The sequence below is a fragment of the Ictalurus furcatus genome, chromosome 2 (assembly GCF_023375685.1).
Source record: "Ictalurus furcatus strain D&B chromosome 2, Billie_1.0, whole genome shotgun sequence".
Lineage (NCBI taxonomy): Eukaryota > Metazoa > Chordata > Actinopteri > Siluriformes > Ictaluridae > Ictalurus > Ictalurus furcatus.
In genome coordinates this window covers 6,210,134-6,231,815 of record NC_071256.1, presented here as the reverse complement: position 1 = coordinate 6,231,815, position 21,682 = coordinate 6,210,134, and the positions used below count along the sequence as shown (strand labels likewise).

Below are 21,682 nucleotides of genomic sequence, written 5' to 3'. Positions count from 1 at the left end.
CTGAGGTGCTTTTCTGCTTACCGTGACTGCTTACTAGACTATCTAGTCTGCCATTCGATTATGTACGCATGAGTCAATTTCAGAACAGCACAGTTAATATACCACTTGTGGAGGCAAAATAACAGCAGTATGATTAATTATATAAAATCCAAGCAGTGACCACAGGTTGACTCACTTGCATCTCCGGGTGCGTGTTCATGGCTCGGATTTCCAGGAAATTAAACGTGGTCTCCACCTGAAATGCAGAATTTTATCATTGTTGTGTCGGCTGTATAAACCCAAACCAGGCTCTGTGCAACCAAAATGAATGTCTAGCAAAACTAACCTTAGTTGGCACCTTTGACGCCATAAGATACAGTCTCCATGTGGTGATGACCTGAAATAAGACAAGACGCACAAGGAAAGCGAGAGATCGGCTTAGTTAGGCCATATATTTCAAACAAACGCTCGACTCTGATGTTTCCGAAGGTGCTGATTCGTTTCCTATACCAGCTACACTTCCATTAATGTTGACTCTAATTCAAATCACAGGTTTGTATTAATGTGCTCGTCCTCATGCCTTCATACGTTTCTTGTATGACGGACGCTTGCTTAAAGGCCCACAATCAATAGATTTACTGTTATTTAACAAAGCAATGTAATTGTTTTCTGTAAGAATACAGCTATTCAAAGTTTTTACACGGCTTCTGCAGTGTCAGTACTTCGTAACAAGGCTTAGTAAGTTTCTGAGCATTTCATTTATTGTTTTTTTGTCTTATTAACTTGAAGAGATGCTAAGAAATGACGAAACAATGTCAGTGAGAACAGGAACTAACTTGTCTTTTCTGGACGTCCCAGAAGGTTTATTGTAACTGTTAACGGATAAAAAGTACAATGTGTTATTCATTTAACTTGTGGTTTAGTTCTTACCTATATTCGTGTATAGATACAATGCATACAGCCATATGATGCCCACACACACACACACACACACACACACACACACACACACACTAAAACATTCAAACACACACACAATGTATTTCCAGGTTGCCCTAGAAACCATTAGTGATTCTCACTGGTTTTTCTCTATATTGATTTTGGATCCTTTTTTATTTTTTCATCTGTGCTGAGTGCCACAATTATTCAGGCCTCTGCTGAGCTAGAATCATCCAAAAGCCTTGGCTTTATCCGTTCAAATCTGGTCATCTTTGTGAATAAATTTGGCACAGTGAAAATATACGAAATGGCCTGTCAGTGTTTCCGTAATATTTATGTTGGCATTGGGCATGATTCGCTCTGCGCATCCATTTTGATTTGGCGAAAAAATAGGCACTAAAGCCGAGACGGCCTGTTTTCTGTCAGCATCATTTGCACAGATCATCGTGCACAGAATATTCTTAGACCTTCGAGATTAAAGGCATGGTATTGAGAACAGAGGCTTGTGTCGGTTATAAGATGGCGGAGCTTTCTCCTTGGCCGCTGTGTGTGCTCTCGTGCTGTCCAATACTTCTGTCACCATAACAGAATAGCAGGCAACCAACTGCTCAAGAACCTGCTAATTGGAATTCAACGAATGGTTGTGAATAAATCATGCACTAAGCTTTTCATGTACAGAAGAATGTTCTCTATGAAGCAGTGATAATGCTTCATTAATTAAAAAACAAACATACCCAAAAACAACAATGACATATGAAGCTATACATTTTTCTGCAGGGGAAAAAAAGAAGCTTATTTATTATTAATTAAATCTGTCAAACTGCAAATCAAAAGGACTACACCCAAACAAATAAACAAAAAAAAATCCTGCAAAAAAATGGACAAAAATATACTTATGCTACAAATATGTTACCAATGAGAAGTAAAAAGATTATCCTTACAGAAAAAAAATGCAAAAATAATAATAATTGTATAATATACATATAATCTTGTGAATGCTTTTTTAAAAGTATGGCATCATCCTTTTTCTGCTTTATTATTAAATATCTAGGTAAAGGTTTAATAATCTTATATTTGTTTAAAAACTTTCTAATAATGAGAAATAGTTCAATTTGCCTTTCAAAATATTTTATACTTGTGCAATTAGCCATACAAGTCCCTGTGAACGGGCTGTTCCTATAGAAATGAAAATATAGTACAACTAGCATATTAATATAACTTTTTTTTTAATGATCACCTTATGACCAATCAGGCTCGAGAATTCAACAGTGCTGTGGTAAAAAAAACAAAAACAAAACTGAGTAACGATATATGACACTTCTTCTTGTGTCGTTATACTGTATATTTCTGTTCCATGCACTTGCATTTATATTAAACATAGTTGAAATGTATACTGTACATGCGCTGTAAATGTGACTAGTAACTGGCTAAGAGGGGGGAAGAAAATTGTCCCATAAATCATTTAGGAAACTTTATTATTGGATTTTAGTTTGCAGAAATACAGTTGAGGTCATAAGTTTACATACGCCTTGCAGAATCTGCAAAATGTTAATAATTAAATAATAAAAAAAAAGTTATAAACATTGCATTTTCTTTTTCATTTAGTACTTCCCTGAATATGCTATATCACATAACTGATGTTTACATATAGTCCACGAGACTTTTTTTGTGTTGTGGATAGTTGTTAACGAGTCCCTTGTCTGTCCTGAGCAGTTAAACTGCCCACTGTTCTTCAGAAAAATCCTCCAGGTCCTGCACATTCTTTGTTTTTCCAGCATCTTCTGCATATTTGAGCCCTTTCCAACAGTTCACTATATGATGTTCAGATCTGTCTTTTCACACTGAAGACAACTGAGGGACTCGTACACGACTATTACAAAAGTTGCAAACGTTCACTGATGCTCAAGATGGCAACATGATACATTAAGAGCCAGGGGGTGTAAACTTTTGAACAGGTGTAAATTATTATTATTTTGTCTTTTGGGAAACCGTACTAAATGAAAACAATAGGATCTTTAAACAAAATAATAATTTACACTCAACACCCCGCTTTAGAGATGCTCTGACCCAGTCGTCTAGCCATTACAATTTGGCCCTTGTCAAAGTCGCTCAGATCCTTATGCTTTCCCATTTTTCCTGCTTCCAACACATTAACTTTGACACCTGGCTGTTCACTTCCTGCCTAATATATCCCACCCCTTGACACGTACCACTGTAACGAGATCATCAATCTTATTCACTTCACCTGTCAGTGGTTTTAATGTTGTGGCTGTTTGGCAGATATTAACCATCATCCCAGTAGTGCATAGCCTAAGGAGTAACGAATCTGCCTTTAAGAAATGGCATCTGAGTTTCATGCCAAGTGCATTGAGAAAACGCTCTTCCCAACAAGAAGAATACACATCACAGAAATGACTAAAAAAAAAAACCATTTAGGATCTGGGGAATGCACAAGTTCTTACAAAAAGCTCATGCACTGCTCAAATGAACATAAATATCACCCTGACTTCTTCTCAAAGCAGCCTTTAGGACGCGGTTAGAATGATTCCCTGCTGATTAGAAAGAAATTACAATACGCTTCGGTGGTACAACTGTCTACTGGATCTTATAAGACTTCTTCAATTGGTGTTTTGTAGCCTAGGGGCATCTTTAATTCATTGCAAAATAGTACAGATGACACTTCATATGTTGCAGCTTGTTTCATCCTTTCCAGGAACCTGGCCCACTTTATTAGGAACACCTGTATATTTATGCAATAATAAAAACTGCCAGTTGTGCTGTAGACCATTGAATAAACTCATCCAGATACAAGAAATACAATGGAGAAACAGAAGTGGACCAGAAACAGGATGTGGTCTTCAGCAGTTCTGGACTGTCCGCCTCATGTTCTGTGCATTCTGAAATATTTTTCTGCTTACTATGGTTGTAAAGAGTGTTGTTGTTTTTTTTTACTTATTGTTGCTTCTTTGTGAGCTCAAACAAGTCTAGCCATTCTCCACTGAGCTCTCTCATTGATACGGCATTTACACCCACAGAAATAGCGTAAATTAAAATGGATTAAATTGACTTTACACAAAATAACCCATATTGACAAACCCTCTCATTTAGATAATCATTCAGACCCTTTATTCAGCACTTTGTAGAAGCACCTTTGGCAACAATTACCTCCAAGTTTTCTTGGATAATTTTTTACAAGCTTTTCACAATTGGATTTGAGCAGTTTCCCCAATGCTTCTTGGCTGATCTTCTTCAAGCTTCATGGCGAGCGTCTGTGAATTGCCATCTTCAGATTCAGATTCAGCCCAAAGAGTTCAATTTTTATCTCATCAGACCATAGAAATGTTTTCCTCATGCATGTTTGCAAACTCACCATGCTTCCAGGGTTTCCTCAGGGGACTCCAGTTTCCTCCCCCAGTCCAAAGACATGCACTGTAGGCTGATTGGCAACAATAAATTATCCATAGTGTGTGAATAGATATGTGAGTGTGTATGCGAATGTGCCCTGCAATGGGTTGGCACCCGTCCAGGTTGTCCCTGCCTTGTGTCCAAAGTCCCCTGGGATAGGCTCCAGGTTCCCCATGACCCTGTGTAGGATAACCGGTACAGAAAATGGATGGATGGATGGATGGCTGCCCTTAGAGTCCTTTGCCTGCCATATGCCCTTTACTCCAGAGTGGCTTCCATTTAGCCACTCTACCATTAAAGCCCAAATGGTGGAGTATTTCTAAGATGGTTGTCCTTCCAGCAGGCTTTCCCATCTTTCCCAGAGTGACCACTGGGCTCTTGCACACCTCCTTGACCAAGGCGCTTCTAGTCCAGTTACTGAGTTTGGCCAGACGGCCAGTTCTAAGAAGAGTCCTCATGGTTCTAAACTTCTACCATTTCACAATGATGGAGCTGACCGTGCTTCTGGGAACATTCAAAGCTTTAGAATTTTAAACAGAGGTCTGTGGAGGTCTTGAGCTTCATGCCAGCATGACAAGCACTGTGAATTCTGGTGTGTATAAGGCCGTACTAAATCATGTACAATCAGTTGCCACAGGTAAACTCAAGTCCAGTTGACACCTCAAGAAAGTCAAAGGAAACAGCATGTACCTGAACTAGATTTTGAGTGCCTAAGCCAGGGACCTGAATACTTTCCAATTAAGAGATTTCTGTTGGTGATTTTTTTTTTAATTTGCTAACATTTCTAAAACCTTGTTTGCACTTTGTCATTATGGGATATTGTGTGTAGATTAGTGCCTAAAAAAGCAGTGGTGGCTGGGGCAGTAGTGGCTTGACGGTTAAGGCTATGGGTTACTGATCGTAAGGTCAGGGATTCAAGCCCCAGCATTGCCAGGCTCTGGAGTACTGATCGTAAGGTCAGGGATTCAAGCCCCAGCACTGCCAGGCTCTGGATTACTGATCGTAAGGTCAGAGATTCAAGCCCCAGCACTGCCAGGCTCTGGGTTACTGATCGTAAGGTCAGGGATTCAAGCCCCAGCATTGCCAGGCTCTGGATTACTGATCGTAAGGTCAGGGATTCAAGCCCCAGCACTGCCAGGCTCTGGGTTACTGATCGTAAGGTAAGGGATTCAAGCCCCAGCACTGCCAGGCTCTGGGTTACTGATCGTAAGGTCAGGGATTCAAGCCCCAGCACTGCCAGGCTCTGGGTTACTGATCGTAAGGTCAGGGATTCAAGCCCCAGCACTGCCAGGCTCTGGGTTACTGATCGTAAGGTCAGGGATTCAAGCCCCAGCACTGCCAGGCTCTGGGTTACTGATCGTAAGGTCAAGGATTCAAGCCCCAGCACTGCCAGGCTCTGGGTTACTGATCGTAAGGTCAGGGGTTCAAGCCCCAGCACTGCCAGGCTCTGGGTTACTGATCGTAAGGTCAGAGATTCAAGCCCCAGCACTGCCAGGCTCTGGGTTACTGATCGTAAGGTCAGAGATTCAAGCCCCAGCACTGCCAGGCTCTGGGTTACTGATCGTAAGGTCAAGGATTCAAGCCCCAACACTGCCAGGCTCTGGAGTACTGATCGTAAGGTCAGGGATTCAAGCCCCAGCACTGCCAGGCTCTGGCTTACTGATCGTAAGGTCAGGGATTCAAGCCCCAGCACTGCCAGGCTCTGGATTACTGATCGTAAGGTCAGGGATTCAAGCCCCAGCACTGCCAGGCTTTGGGTTACTGATCGTAAAGTCAGGGGTTCAAGCCCCAGCACTGCCAGGCTCTGGGTTACTGATCGTAAGGTTGGGGTTCAAGCCACAGCACTGCCAGGCTCTGGGTTACTGATCGGAAGGTCAGGGGTTTAAGCCCCAGCGCTGCCAAGGTGCCACTGTTGGGCCCTTGAGCGAGGTCCTTAACCCTCTGTGCTGTATCATTGCTGACCCTGTGCTCTGACCCCAACCTCCTAGCATGCTGGGATATACAAAAAAAAAAGAATTTCATTGTGCTGTAATGTATATGTGACTAATAAAGACTCATTATTTAATAAAAATTCCATTTATAATTAACTCTATAATACAATAAAGTACTCCATTGCTCATGAACCTCCAGCTTCCAGCCACACCCACTCGCCGATCTCCACCAGTCACCCCTGGTAAAGTTTATCAACTTACTAACCACACTCACCTACAGTATAGCTAATTAGCTTCTGTATGCAGTATATTTACTAATTTTAGTCAAAATCTTTGCTAAGTCTTGCTTGTGTCTCATGCCTAAATTTCCAAGACTTTGTCATCTGCCTGTCGATTTTGCTTTTTTTTTTTTCCCGTTTGCTTTTATTTGTTCTGGTTGATTCTCCTGACACTATTGTCCTCTTTATTGATTGTATGTCTTTGACCTTTTTTTCCCTCCATTTACGACTACCTTTTTTCCCTGACATTTTGGACTGTCTGCTCTTGTTCCAATAAACTCTGCTTCTTGAGCTTTAAACTGCAGTTGTGTCCGCTAGGTTTGTCGCAGTCTGACAATCAGAGTGTGCAGCGTGCTGTCGTTCTGCTCTGTTGCTCAACAGCATCATCTGTCATATAATATTGCCCAGTGACTCTAAAATGGAAAGATCTTCTTCCTGCCTTTCTGCATTCTCCATGTCAGAATTTCCATATTCAGTTCTTCCAGGTCCTCTTAAGAAAGCTGTGGCACATTACTGCTATTGCACAAACTTAATATTTACTAAGATTCCAAATAAAATGAATGAATTTGTGAGGCCAAGCTTATACACTGAACGTTTTACGTGGACAACTGTGTTAATTGCATTTTATTCAAAGAATAATAATACCATTTCTAGTTTCTGTAGATGCTAACTGTTCTTAATAACTCGGACAAATCCTTGAAGGAAAAATGAAACCATTTATTAAATCAAAAATAATAAGATAAATAAGAATTATGATTTTCTATTTTCATATTAAAGTGTTTAGTGTGCTCTTTTAACACTAATGCCATAGGAAGTGCAATAATGTGGAGAATATCTAATCTGAAATCCATTTGACCACAGTTATACACTTCTGTAATTGCAAGAAATGTCATTACTTGGAGATATTAAGCCACTCAAGAAACTTTTCAGAGTTTCAGAGTATCAAAACAAATTTAATACCTGCCCTTTTGTCATATTATTTGCTCTTGAAGTGACTTTCATGTTCAGTAAATCACACCTTGCTAATTCTTGCTAAATTAAACCATTTGCATATCCTCTATTGTGAACCCTACGGAAGAAAAGCCCTAACTTAGAAAGTATACAGTCCATTCTGAAACTACTATACTATGAATGACATAGAACATAGCACATTTTGTATCAGACCACCCAATTTGTAGGTCAGCAAAAATATTGGAGCCTGGGACTGACAGGTGCTTCTTGTTTAAACAATAAATATCTCTGATCTACTCTTGCTTTTAGCCTTCAGTTTCGCCTGTCAAGAATGCTTTTGTTAAAAAGGTTAAGCCAACATGATGATCAGAGAGCTGTCTGTGGGAGAAAAGTAGTCATTTTGAAGCCGAGAAATGAAGGAAAATCAATCAGAGGCATCGCACAAACACTGGGCATAGCCAATACAACAATTTGGAATGTCCTGAAAAAGAAAGAAACCACTGGTGCACTGGGCAACAGACACCGAATGCCACGAAAGTTCTGGAACAAAGATTAAACTCTACCAAAGTGATGGAAAGGCCAAAGTGTGGAGAAAGAAAGGATCGTCTCATGATCCAAAACATACAAGCTCATCTGTGAAACATGGTGGAGGTAGTGTCAAGGCTGCTTCTGGAACATTCTCACTAATCTTTACTGATGATGGAACTCATGATGGTAGCAGCAGAATGAATTCAGAAGTCTACAGGAACATTGTGTTTGCCAATTTACAGAGAAATGCATCCAAATTAATCGGGAGGAACTTTATCATGCAGCAAGATAATAATCCAAAACACACTTCCAACTCAACAAAGGACCCCCCCCCCCCCCCCCAGGAAAAAGGCTGGATAAAGCATCACAAAAGAAGAAACCAACAGTTTTGTGATGTCAATGAGTCACAGACTTGATACAGTTATTGCAAGCAAGGGATATGCAACCAAATATTAAGTGTCATTTACTTCAATGTACTTCAAGACTGATCTGTTCATATACTTTTGCTTGCCTAAAAATTGGGTGGTCTGATAAAAAACGTTCTGTTTTATGTTGTTTAACACATCTGGATTTAAACGCAAGGAAATAAAAGCGGAAATCCTAAACTCTCGTCTCAAATCCACCTTTTGATCTCAAACCCAAACATCTTTGGTGTATAGCACAAACAAATGAATTGGCCTTGCCGTTCCAATAGTTTCAGAAAACTGTATTCGTTGAGGCAAACACACAAAATGGACACAGGATTCTGTTTTGCTTATTTAGAAGCTGTATTCCTTGTTGGATGTTTCTTTGTGGGTGTACTAACAAGAAGAACTTATCAAAGCCTTCAACATGCAGAAGCGAAGGCTGCAAGGCAAGTGCCCCTAGCAGACACTGGCAACAGCTTCACGAGCGCCGCACAACAGGAAACCTGTCTGTACTAATTTGAATGATTAGAAAGACAGGCTCTACAATCCTTTAGTTTATTTAATTATCCCTGGCACTTTGTGTAAAAAGCAGCATCGTCTCTCCGATCTTGATCCTGGAGCTCTTTCATACATTGAGACATACAGTATCAGCGAATAGTATAGGGAAAACAACAAAACAGCACTAACATTCTGGCCCTGCTGGCTGTTTTTTCTACTAATGAATCAGATGTGAATCATATTAGATGAGTCATTTTAGTTAATCTGCTAATATTGGCTCTTTTAACTCCCGCTATTAACAAACAAAGTGTGTTTTTGTTGACTTTTTTTTGTCTGGTCAAAAAATTGGGGAGACATTTCTTACCCAGGGATAAATCAATGAACTGTAAAACCCATACAGATTCTTCTACTGCAGTGATTTTAGAGGATATGCAGTGGGATAGGATAGGCTAGGATAGGATGGGCTAAGAATACTAATTAGCAATATCTATCTATTGTTAAAAATCTCTATACAAATAAATACTGAATTGAATAATTCGATGACCTCATTGGTCATGGGGCCTGGTAAAACATATGCATTTGAAGCACTGCAACAAATTAAAAATATTTACAGCTTGCAAGCATGCTTTTTCAGGGCCATCTGTTTTTGTTGTTTTTTTCCCGTTTTTTTCTTGGTCGAGTATCAAATATCTCAGGATTATATAAACAGCAAGCCTAGAATACTCAATCTTAACAACAAACACAATTCCTCAGAGTAGTATGAGACACTGGATGATTCACCTGCCTTTTTTTTAATTACCCCAACTGAAAAATAACAAGAATACAGCATATCTCAGACTAACAGTAGAATTTAGGCACGTCTTTGAATTGCAGTGCTAATCCTGATGTAAACGTGTACCAGTATGATTAATTACCCCAGAACTCTCGTAACTCCGGGATTGGGAGTTCAAATCCCGCCTCTGCTCTGCGTGTATGTTCTCTCTGTGCTTTGTTGGTGTCTCCAGTTTCCTCCCCCAATCCAAAGACATGTTGTAGGCTAATTGGCATTTCTAAATTGTCCGTAGTGTGTGAATGTGTGTGTGTGTGTGTGTGATTGTGCCCAGGGTGCCCTGCGTTCCTTGGGAAAAGCTCCAGGCTCCCCCGCCACTCTGGTTAGGATAAGCGGTATGGAAAATGGATGGATGGATGGTCAGTGTACTGTTCTTTGGCACAGCATGAACGTTTTGGCGCAATTCACATTTTTTTTTTATTATTGTCACATTTACGTCCACCTGTCAATCTAAAACACGAAGCTGATCCTGACTGCAAGTGAACTAGCTCTTTATTTTATTATAATTTTATTTTTTTGTAATTTCCCCCATTTTCTCCCAAATTTCCCATGTCACCTGCCAATTTCCATCCACCAACTAGCTCTTTTCTATCGCACAACAGCTATGTATGGCTTTCATGTGCTTCCTCTGTGACACATAATGCCAGCCGTATTTTCCTCACAAGGCAGCGTAACACGCATACACGAGCTCACACACACCCATGATTAATTAGTGTCATTGTGATTGACAGGGGAGAAAGGGAATGCCATCCCTCTCACCCAGAGAGCATTTTATTCCCTTGGCTCCCGGTCACAGATGGCTGTGGCGTCATCGGGATTGAAATTGTGATCGTCGAACGCCATACGTTTTGTCTTTATTGAAGATAACAATCCAGTTAAAAAAATACCAGTAAAGTGCAAAACCCTGCTTTTAGAATATCAAGTTTGTCTTCCATGCCTATTTTATGTACACTGCAATATTGTGTCTGTAGGAAAGGGTGAGAGAAAACAAACAGACTACCAAACATATCACGCCCAGAACATTCCAGAAGGATTTTTTCTCCTCTGTGACATTAATAATGAATTTTGGGGCAGCTTTGATTTTGAAGTTCTTTGAGATTTAAAATAAATCATCCACTCTGTCTTTTGAAATGCGGAAATCATAGAAGGAACCGAGGACTAGCTGGGGAGGTTTTCCTCTCTTCGAGGAGATCAGAACCTGGAATGCAGCTGTGCATTATGCACAACTCTGAGTATCAACGATACCAAGGAAAGCAGACATTCATAATCACCTAGCATGGATACATTTGTATGGTTTGCTCTGAATCTGAATTGTACTGTGTGCTTTGATTTGATCTTATTGGTCTTAAAAAAGGAGGGTTGTTGTTCCTCTACAGGTCATTTAGGTGCAGTGATATTACAGAAAAGATCAAATAATATAGTACCAGTTAATACTGTATTTATACTTTAGATTCATGTATAATATGCCAATACCTGTAATTTAGTGCATATATAATGCACATATGGAGCGATTTTAGACCCATTTCAATTGTTGTTGAACTGTCTGGGGTTGGTTGTTTGGTGTGCACCCGAGTCTGGGTTGGAGTGTTCATATTTCATTTCAAAATGTTGAACATTAAATCATGTTAACTTATTCAATTACACCCAAGAAACAAAATAATGAACTTTTAAAATCATCATATCACCCCTTTAATACTGTGTGTCGTTACCTGGATGATCAAGGACTGTTTTCATATTTTGTGATTGTTGTTCATGAGTCCCTTGTTTGTCCTGAGCAGTTAAACTGCCCACTGTTCTTCAGAAAAATCCTCCAGGTCCGGCACATTGAGGGACACACTGAGGACAAATGAGGGACTCATACACAACTATTACAGAAGGTGCACACATTCACCGATGCGCAAGAAAGCAACAGGAAACATTAATTGCCGGGGGGGGGGGTGTAAACTTTTGAACAGGATGATCTCTGTAAATTGTTATTATTTTTGTTTAAAAATCTTGTTTTTTCCCCCATTTAGTACTACCCTTCAGAAGCTACATAAGATATTTACATGTTTCCCAGACTGAGCAAAAAGTGTTTACTTTCCCCTGGGAAGCCCAGATGCTTCGCATTTGTCTTAACTTTAAATAAAAATCTGTATTTTTTTTTTACATTTGCATTTTTGAGATTTGCATTTAGAGTTCTGATTTATTTTTTATTTTTTTTATGTCAAGAGTAGTAACAGTATTTTTAAGCGTGTATGTTACCAATATTGTATGTTTTACACTAGAGTGCATATTATCAGCACGTGCCACAGCTGTATGTGTGTCACTGAATCTGCAGTGACTTCTGGGATTGGGGTGCAGAGAAAAGAGGGGAGGAGGCATGCAGGCCGAGGAGAGGAGGGGGGTATGAGGGGAGAAATTGATGTCACTGCCAAAAATTAGGCAACATAGCACTGCAGTGGGTAACAGGGGAATTGGGTCTAAAAGCATACACATCCCACATGTGCTTACACACATGCACACACACACACACACACACACACACACACACACACACCTACATCTTGGATTAATTTTACTTGGTTACCTTAATATCTCTTGTTTCCTCTTCCTCTAACACACACACACACACACACACACACATGGCTGAATTTCACATATTCGTCTGAGCTGAGAGTGAGAAGACTGAAAGAGTCATGAAAGGCCCTACATATCAAAGAACAAATGGCAGATGGATACACACACACTTACACACACTCACACACTCACTCACACACACACACACACTCTCTCTCTTGCATTGCCATGAATCATTTACCAGGCTGGGAGAAACCCAACACACACAAACACACACACATACACTATGCACCCAGCTAGGGTAGGAAACTGCGAGTAAGTGAGTATGTGTTGAGAAATTGAGAGAGAGAGAGAGAGATCTAATTATCAGAGTAATTTCACACCACCTCACATGGCGCCATGTTTCATGGCTAAAAAACAAAAGAACGGCATCTACATTTCTAATGAAGGAATAAATCTGGTTGGGAACTTTCACTCAGTGTGTCCGAAACCTGGAGGAAGGAAACATAAAGCGATGATGGTCTGGTTTTACTGTTAGCAAGAATTTTTATCAAGTTCAATGTCATATTAATGAGACACACAGTCTAGCAAACACTGAACCATAGTGAGATTTCCATAATGCAATGCAACTATACGACACTGCTACAGCGAGTTACGGCAGACGCTCGGCTCAGCTAGTTAGCGACGTATGAAATGGCGACGACATTAATCGCAGTATTAATATGAAAGTTCTGGAAGAAGCTTTGGAAGCTGATCTACTTGAGCAGAGAGTACACATGAGAAGGTGAGAAAGTTCTACTAAAGTACTGCTGCATCGTTCTCTTTAGGTAGAAATGAAGCTAAACACTATTGGCGCCACTATAAGCAGTTGGTCAGACTGAATTGTTAGTAATGTAGGACCAACAACTCAGAATTTCATTTCAAAATAAATCTTGGATGCCATTAAAGATCGAATATCAATATGGTGGATTTTCCTTGATGACCGGACTAAGAGCCACCAGACCAGACCATGTCTCACAGCCAGGAATTCATTTCAGGTAAAATCATCACGCTACCTATATAATTCGATTGAGAAGTGCGATGCACACATGCAGTTTGGGTGAAAATCAGACAGCAGTACATGCTGTGAGAGCATGAATTTGTTATTGAATCATCTATATCACAATCTACTGTGAACCTGCCATATTAATGACTGTTTACCTTTTATGAACATCACCCTAGCATGATTACTGTGCAACGCATGTTATTATCGCACAGTAATTGCGCTAGAATGATACAAAAAAGCATGTACGAGAACTCTCTGTTGAAAATGATCCATCAGGAGAGGAGTACACAAGAATTTCCTCAACATTACATGGAACACTGTGAAGCCATCATCGACAAGTGGAGAAAATGGGGCACCGGAGAACACCAAGAACAGGGCGGCCTTTCAATATTGACAAAAAGACAAGAAGGACTCTTATCAGGGAGGCTGCTGGGAGACCTACAGCAACATTAAAGTAAGGAGTTAGTTACAGTTACATTTATATAGCACTTTTCTAGACACTCAACGCACTTTACATAGTATTTGGGTGGTGGGGGGGGGGGGTTCCTTCCTCTACCACTACTGTGTAGCATCGACCTGGATGATGCGATGGCGGACATGTTGCTCCAGAACACCCACCACACACCAGCTGTTAATGGAGAGGAGACAACGATGTAGCCAATTCAGAGATGAGGATTATTCGTGGGCCATGATAGAGAAGGGCCAATGTGTGGAAGTCCGCCAGGACACCAGGGTTATACCCCTACTCTTTTATGATAAGTATCCCGGGATTTTTAATGACCACAGAGAGTCAGGACCTCCGTTTAACGTTTCATCCGAAAGACAGTGCTGTTTTTACAGTATACTGTCCCCGTCACTATACTGGGGTATTAAACCCCACACAGACCATAGGGTGAGCGCCCCTTGCTGGCCTCATTAATACCACTTCCCGCAGCAACCTTAGTTTTCCCCAGGAGGTCTCCCATCCAAGTACTGGCCAGGCTCCTCGTCAGCCAGGACTGGAGCTTTAGTGAAGCTAGAGGGAATCACGGATAGCTTTATTTTGGCACAAAACCTGCAGGCTTCTGTCAGACAGCAGAAGATAAAGATAAATTTCACCTTCCAGCACAATAACGACATAAAAGAGAGATCAAAATCTGGATTTAGAAGAAGAGGATCACCATTTTGGAGCCCAGAACTAAATCCTATCAATAACCTGTGGAATGACTTGAAGAGATTTAAGTGGTGTGCACATTTATGCAACCAGGTTATTGTGAGTTTTTCTTTTTTTTTTCACCCTACTATTTGTTTTTCACTTGAACTGTGTTGGTTGCACAGGCAGTCTAGAGTGCAGTTGTTTTGTTCTGACCTCCAGTACAATTGCTATATTTACACCTGCCCAAACCCAACACACCAAGGTTCGATTCAGGCAGACTAAATACTGCATGAGAAATAGAATGTGTAGGAGTAAAATGTTCTTTTTTTTTCAGGCACTCACCAGAATCCTGTCTTCGGATTTGCCATTTTTGGTTTCAAGCTTGACACCACGAGCGAACTTGATCGTAGACTTGTCGACAAACTTCCTGATGCTGTCTGTTAAAAAAAAAAAAAGGGAAAAAAAACCAAAACAAAACAAAGCAAAACATTACTGTGTGCTCCCTCCATCTGGTAATCAGACCAACATGAATAGACAGAGGCAACCAAGCACATCGAGTAGATATGCATCAGCAATCCACAGACGTAGAACTTTTCATGCCTGGGTCTGATGTCAGCACATCAATTTCTCCACGAAATATCGACACTGAGAGAAAGCAAAGCAAACATGGATTGTCAACACTACTAGATATCAAGTTCTAATGTTTGTTTAATAATAATAATAATAAAAAACACACACAAAACTTACAGTTCAGTCTAATTTGTACTATTACCCATGATTGGCTAATAGAGATGCAATCAGTCAATCATGGGTGTCTGTGAGCTCATGAAAGCAAGAGGGGGGGATAGGGGTTGCTTTCCTCAGATTGTGTTACACTGCAAGAGCAGCAGTTTGAAAAGATGCATTTGGCAGCTTCATGTGTCTCAGAGAAAGCACGTGATATCCTTCAGTATAGCTCAGAGGTTCCCAAACTTTTCCAGGGCAAGGCCCCCCAAACGGCGTTAAAATTTGACCGAGGCCCCCCTTTTGCAAGATGTCTCTTTCTCTATTAAAAATACAGATTCTGAATATATCCCCCTTTTTTATTATTAATAATGACATCTTACATCTTTACATTACATTAGGAATTGATTGTGTGTGTGTGTGTGTGTGTGTGTGTGTGTGTGTGTGTGTGTGTGTGTGTGTGTGTGGTTGTCTGAGAGTGAGAAAGAGAAAACATACAATTATTTATTTCTCACACCAAATTGTTGAGGCCCCCCGGGCGCCCCCTTGTGGCCCCCACTTTGAAAACCACTGGTCTAGCTGACTTATGATAGAGGAGACCTAACTTATGGGTGTGAATTAGCCAAGGAGAAAATCTTCACATTCATGTTCTCATTCATTCCAACCGGTGACCGCATTTCACATATACGCTTTCTCAATCACGTCATGCTGATGACACGTCCGAGACGTGAAGAATAACAGCTTATCACTCATAGGCTGCATGAATGTACAGTACGGTCTGGGCTAGAAAGAAATCAGCCGCAGGCTCGCGTCTCGTTTATACCATCTGCTGGAGAGGTCTGGATACCCATCTGGCACTGACATCCTCTTAGTGACGGCGTGCAATATCAGTGGGGGAAAACGTGTCCGACGTACACGTTGACATCTCACGTGTTTTAAAAACAGCACACAATGAGTTTAAAATCAAGTTATGTGCAATTATATAGAAAGAGGGAAAATACTGTAGGGCTACTGATGTGAAAAGAGTGAGGTGTAGGGGAAGTCCCAGTGTTAATTATGACAGCTATTAGGAGTAATTAAAAACAGTGTAACAGCACGCGCGTACGCTCATATGAGATAGTGAAGGAAAGCGCACGTGTGAAATTGCCACAACGGTTTATTAACGCGCAACGAGCCTCCCCTACACACACACACACACACACAGAGAGAGAGAGAGAGAGAGAGAGAGAGAGAGAGAAACACAGGGAAGCCCGGCCGCGCCTTATTATCGTAGCCCTTGCTTTGCACTTCTGGATAAATAAACGGAGTAAGTGGTCCTGCATCCAACACGCGCGCGCGCGCGCGCACACACACACACACACACACACACAGAGGCTCTCCGATTGAAACCGTGCATTAAATCTTATATGCACATCCATGAACCATGCATGCTGAATTAAATCCCAAATCCAGTTCAAATCGGCGCGTGCGTTATTTCCACGCGCGTGCGTTATTAAACCGTGAATACGGCTTCCCCCCCATTCCTGTTAACGCCACTGCGTCTGATCTCACCGTACTGATGAGCAACATGAAGCCGTGATGCTAGGCGCTCGTGCAGAAGAAGCTAATGTGACGCGAGGATGCTCTGATCTATTGTTAGTTTTTAGTTTCCTCACCTGTAAGCTCTCGGGATACGCTGGGGAAACACGGAGCAGCGAGGTCTTTAGAAGCCATTTCCACCTTCTCTTCCACCTTCTCACCCCGGCCAGTGATTAAACAGCGCACAATTCAGCTCTCACAGCATTCCGCCAGTACTATACGGCCCTGAGCGCTCCCTCTCCCTGAGTCACTGGGGGGGGGGGGGGGGGGATAGAGAGGAGGGAGAGAGAGAGAGGAAAGGGAGAGAGGAGAGAGAGAGGGGGGGAGAGAGAGAGAGAGAGAGAGAGAGATTAGAGGGAGAGAGAGGGGGAGAGAGATAGAGAGGAGGGAGGGAGAGAGGAGAAAGAGAGAGGGGGGAGAGAGAGAGTGAGAGAGAGATTAGAGGGAGGGGGAGACAGAGAGAGAGGAGAGAGAGAGGAGAGGGAGAGAGGAGAACGAGAGAGAGGAGAGAGAGAGATTAGAGGGAGAGAGAGGGGGAGAGCGATAGAGAGGAGGGAGAGAGAGAGGAGAGGGAGAGAGGAAAGAGAGAGGGGGAAGAGGGAGAGAGAGAGAGAGAGAGAGAGTGGACAAATCATAACCTATACCAAGGATGGACTCAGAGGTGGACCTAATCTCTGACCCGAGGTGGTCACTCCAGAGCTCATTTTGAAGAACAACTGCAATTCACAGTTTTCCTTTCCACGATCATGAGATGTTTATTTATTTAGAAACTCGTTTCATGGGGGGAAAATGTAATTGCGAGTTTAATATCTCAGAATTCTGACTTTATTTCCCACAGTTTTGAGTTTAAATCTCGCAATTCTGACTTTTTTCTCCCAATTTTGAGTTTAAATCTTGCAATTCTGACTTTTCTCCCTATTTTGAGTTTAAATCTTGCAATTCTGACTTTTCTCTCTATTTTGAGTTTAAATCTTGCAATTCTGACTTTTCTCCCTATTTTGAGTTTAAATCTTGCAATTCTGACTTTTCTCGTTATTTTGAGTTATCATCTCGCAATTCTGAATTTTTTTCTTGCAATTTTGAGTTTAAATCTCGCAATTCTGACTCTTTTCTCACAACTCTGAGTTTAAATCTCCCAATTCTGACTTTATTTCTTGCAATTACGAGTTTCCGTATCGAAATTCGGACTTTATTTCTCACAGTTACGAGTTTTTGTCTCGCAGTTTAGACATCCACTCAACATTTAGTGAGTTACTAAGAATGCACCGACAAAGCATTAACCAGTCTTTATAAATAGGCTATATAAAAAACAACACTCATCAGTAGTCAAGACAAGGAAAACCAGATGCTAGAGCACACTTATTACCTGAACTTAGTCACATATTGGGTACTACATCAAGTGGATGTCTAACTTGCGAGGAAAAAAGTCTGAATTGTGAGATATAACGTCGTAATTGTGAGAAATAAAGTGACATTTACCTTCCGTATTTTTGTTTATGTCCCTGTGGAGAAAAAGAAACATAAACACCTTCTCCAAGGTAAAAATGACACTAAAAATATATTTATATATATGTATATATTTTACAAATTCATAATTCATTTCAAGGTCCCCTGAGCTTGGTTTACTCTCCGAGCGGAATTTCTCACTGTGACTATGTTGGTTCCCTTTCATTCTCTGGATTCCTCCCACATAAAATATGCAGGTAGGTAGATTAGCTGCTCTAAATTTGCCCCTAGATGCAAATGTACACAAGGAAGGTGATAAACCGGAGTCCCATCCAGGATGTGGTCCTGCATCACGTCCAGCGTTCCTGGGAGAGGATCCACTGCAACCTTGATGTGTGCTGATGAATGCCAGTCACCCGTAAATTAGGTGCGTGCATGGCACAGCTGATTTGCATTTGGTGACTTCAAAACTCCTTGAAAGTCAAAGCTCACAGAGCTGAAATGACAAGTGAAGTACAATAATACACTTAGAGGTAGAAGTGAAAGTCATTGCTAATAATTCTTACCTAAATTCACTAATATACCAACCAAAATGATTGGGTTGTATCAAACCAAAATGATGTTTAAAAAAATCCTACAATAACCTAATTGCATAAGTGGGCACAGCCCTTTAGTAATACTTTGTTAAAGCACCTTTTGCTTGTAAAACAGCACTCAGTCTTTTGGGGTAAGAACTTGGTACATCTTAATTTGCCAATTTTATTCCACTCTTCGTTGCAAAAATGCCCCAAATCTATCAAATCGTGAGGGGATTTCCTGTGCACAGCCCTCTTCAAGTCATTCCACAGGCTTTCAATAGGATTTAGATCTGGGCTCTGACTGGGCCGTTCCAAAAACCATGATCTTCTCCTTCGAAATCCAGATTTGGAGTTCTCTTTTATGTCGTTATCGTGATGGAAGGTGATATTTATCTTCAGCTGTCTGAAAGGTTTTCTGCCAAAAATAATGCTATCCGTGGCTCTCGCTATCTTGACTCCAGCCGAAGAGAAGCAGCCCTAGAGCATGATGCTGCCACCACCATGCTTCAACATGGGTGTGGTGTTCTTTGGGTGATAAGCTGTCTTGTTTTTGCATCAAAATGTCTTTTCGAATTATACCTAAAAAAAAGTTCCATCGTGGTCTCTTTAGACCATAACACATTTTACCACATTTAGGAGTTTTGGGATTTTATTCTAATTTTTTTTATATTTATTTTGTCAGAAAAGGCTTCTGTCTAGCCATCCTACCTTCATTGTAAAACCGGATAAGCTCGTTTAACTCAAAAAACTTGAGGAAACTACTTACCTCAAAATTTTTAAGTTGATAAATCAATTTCTTTAAGCCAAATACACTTAAATGTAACAAAAAAAAATTTAACTCAAACTTATTATATTTAAGTGTATTTAGCTTAAAGAAATTGATTTATCAACTTAAAAAATTTTAGGTAATTAGTTTACTCAAATTTTTTGAGTTAAATGAACTTATCCGGTTTTACAGCACTGTAGCCCAGACATGTGAAGAATACGAGGGATTGTTGTCACTTGAAGGAGCAGTACTTGCTAGATATAACTGCAGCTCCTTTATTTAAAGTTGCTGTAGGTCTCTCAGCAGCCTCCCTGATAAGTTTTCTTCTTGTCCTTTCATCCATTTTGGAGGGACGTCCTGTTATTGGTGACGTTACTTGTTGGTGCTCCATTTTCTCTATTTGTTGATGATGGGTTGCACAGTGTTTCATGGTTCATCTAATGTTTTGGAAATTCTTTTATACCCCTCTCCTGATTGATACATTTTGATGATGAGATCCTGTACATGCTTTGTAAGCTCTTTGTGGACCATGGCTCCAGCAGTCAGATGAAACTGAGAAGATGTCAAGAACATCCTCCAGAAACTGCTGATCTTTATCAATCACTCCATGAGCTCAAATGTGATTGGTTCATTCTGAGCAAAGTCACATGACCCATTATAAGTGGGTGTGCACACTTGCGCAGCCAGGTTAAAGATCTGACATGATCGATCTTGGGTTCCTTTTTGTACATCACAAAAACCTGCTATTTGAACAGGGGGTGTTTAGACTTTTTATGTCCACTTTAGTTACAGTATTGAACAGTGTTAAGTCTTTTGCCCGGTAGTCTCAAAGAGCTCAGAGGAAGCCCAAATATCCTCAGGTCGCTAGGTATAAAAGAAACTGGCTTTGAAGGATCTTAATGTCAGTCCATTGAGTGCAGACACACAGCAAATGTATCAGTGGCCAGCTCCTTTCCGATCACGTGTTACAGACGTGTGTTTCAAAATCGAGACAGTATTAAAAACTTCTTTAAAAAGACCATCTTCCAAACTCCTGGTTGTGTAAATAATCACTTATGTCTGGTACAGTGATTTGTTTAACATGTACCCATATTACTTGTGCGCCACCTGCTGATGGGTTTAATTGTATTGCATTTATTTCTATTCAGTTTAGTCTTTTCCACACACAGGCTGCTTCTGAACATACATCAGGGTCGTGCTGGTGATAAACATTGTTGTCTTTTTAGTAGATTTTTATGCCACAGTGTTTGAAGAGTCACAAAGCTTTCAGAGATATAGATTTTGGGTCTTGTTGCCAATAGTTGTTGGTTTATTGGTTAGTATATTTGCCTCACACTTCCGGGATGGGGTTTCGAATCCCATCTCCGCCCTCTGTGCGTGGAGTTTGCATGTTCTCCCTGAGCTCTGGGGGTTTCCTCCGGATACTCCGGTTTCCTCCCCCCAAAGAAAGTCATGCGTTGTAGGCTGACTGGCATTTCCTATGTGAATGTGTGTGCAATTGTCCCCTGCACACACATTCCCCTGTGATCGAGGGTATCCCCTGCTTTGTGCCCCGGGTTCCCTGGGATAGTAGTCTCCAGGCTCCCCGGCAATAAAGCAATAGTGCCGGCTGCTACCTAAATCACTTGTTTATATTAACGCGCTTGTTCTAATACGTTAACGTTTCTATAGAAACAGCGTCAGTGTGACTTGTATAGCAGACACAACACATAATCTATGCATAATAAAGCATGGATTAAAAATTTAAATGTGTGTGTAATTGTTGATATGGTGAAGCTTTCAGTAAGAAAACCTTCATTTAACATTTTTGGAAGGAGTCTCCAGTCAGAGGTAAAGCTGTTCCTTTACGTTTCCTGCTACGGGAAACTGGAAGGAGTTTGCACATTCTCTCTAACAAGCTGCTTTGATTATTTTTCTATCAAAGCATGCCTCATCCGGTTTTATTTCTTACTTATTAGTATGTATTACAAGTGGTTCTTGGCAATCTAAATTTACATTTACAACAGCATTTTTTTTTTTTTTACGTTTATATTTAGCAGAAGCCCTTATCCGGAGTGACTTACCAATGTGCTTTGTATTCCGTAAAAAAAACCAAAAAAACACATCA

General features: G+C 40.8%; 1 protein-coding gene across 1 annotated transcript in view; it reads right to left on the bottom strand.

Annotated features, from left to right (window-relative positions):
• Positions 1-17,018, bottom strand: part of LOC128616686 (capping protein, Arp2/3 and myosin-I linker protein 3-like) — a 59,715-nt gene extending 42,697 nt beyond the window's left edge. The window contains exons 1-4 of the mRNA XM_053639403.1: positions 16,863-17,018; positions 14,827-14,921; positions 326-376; positions 176-235 (exon numbers count right to left, since the gene is read on the bottom strand). Coding sequence (XP_053495378.1) covers positions 176-235; positions 326-376; positions 14,827-14,921; positions 16,863-16,920 — 264 coding nt within the window. The 5' untranslated portion in view covers positions 16,921-17,018. The remainder of the gene's footprint in view (positions 1-175; positions 236-325; positions 377-14,826; positions 14,922-16,862) is intronic.
• Positions 17,019-21,682: the final 4,664 nt, after the last annotated feature.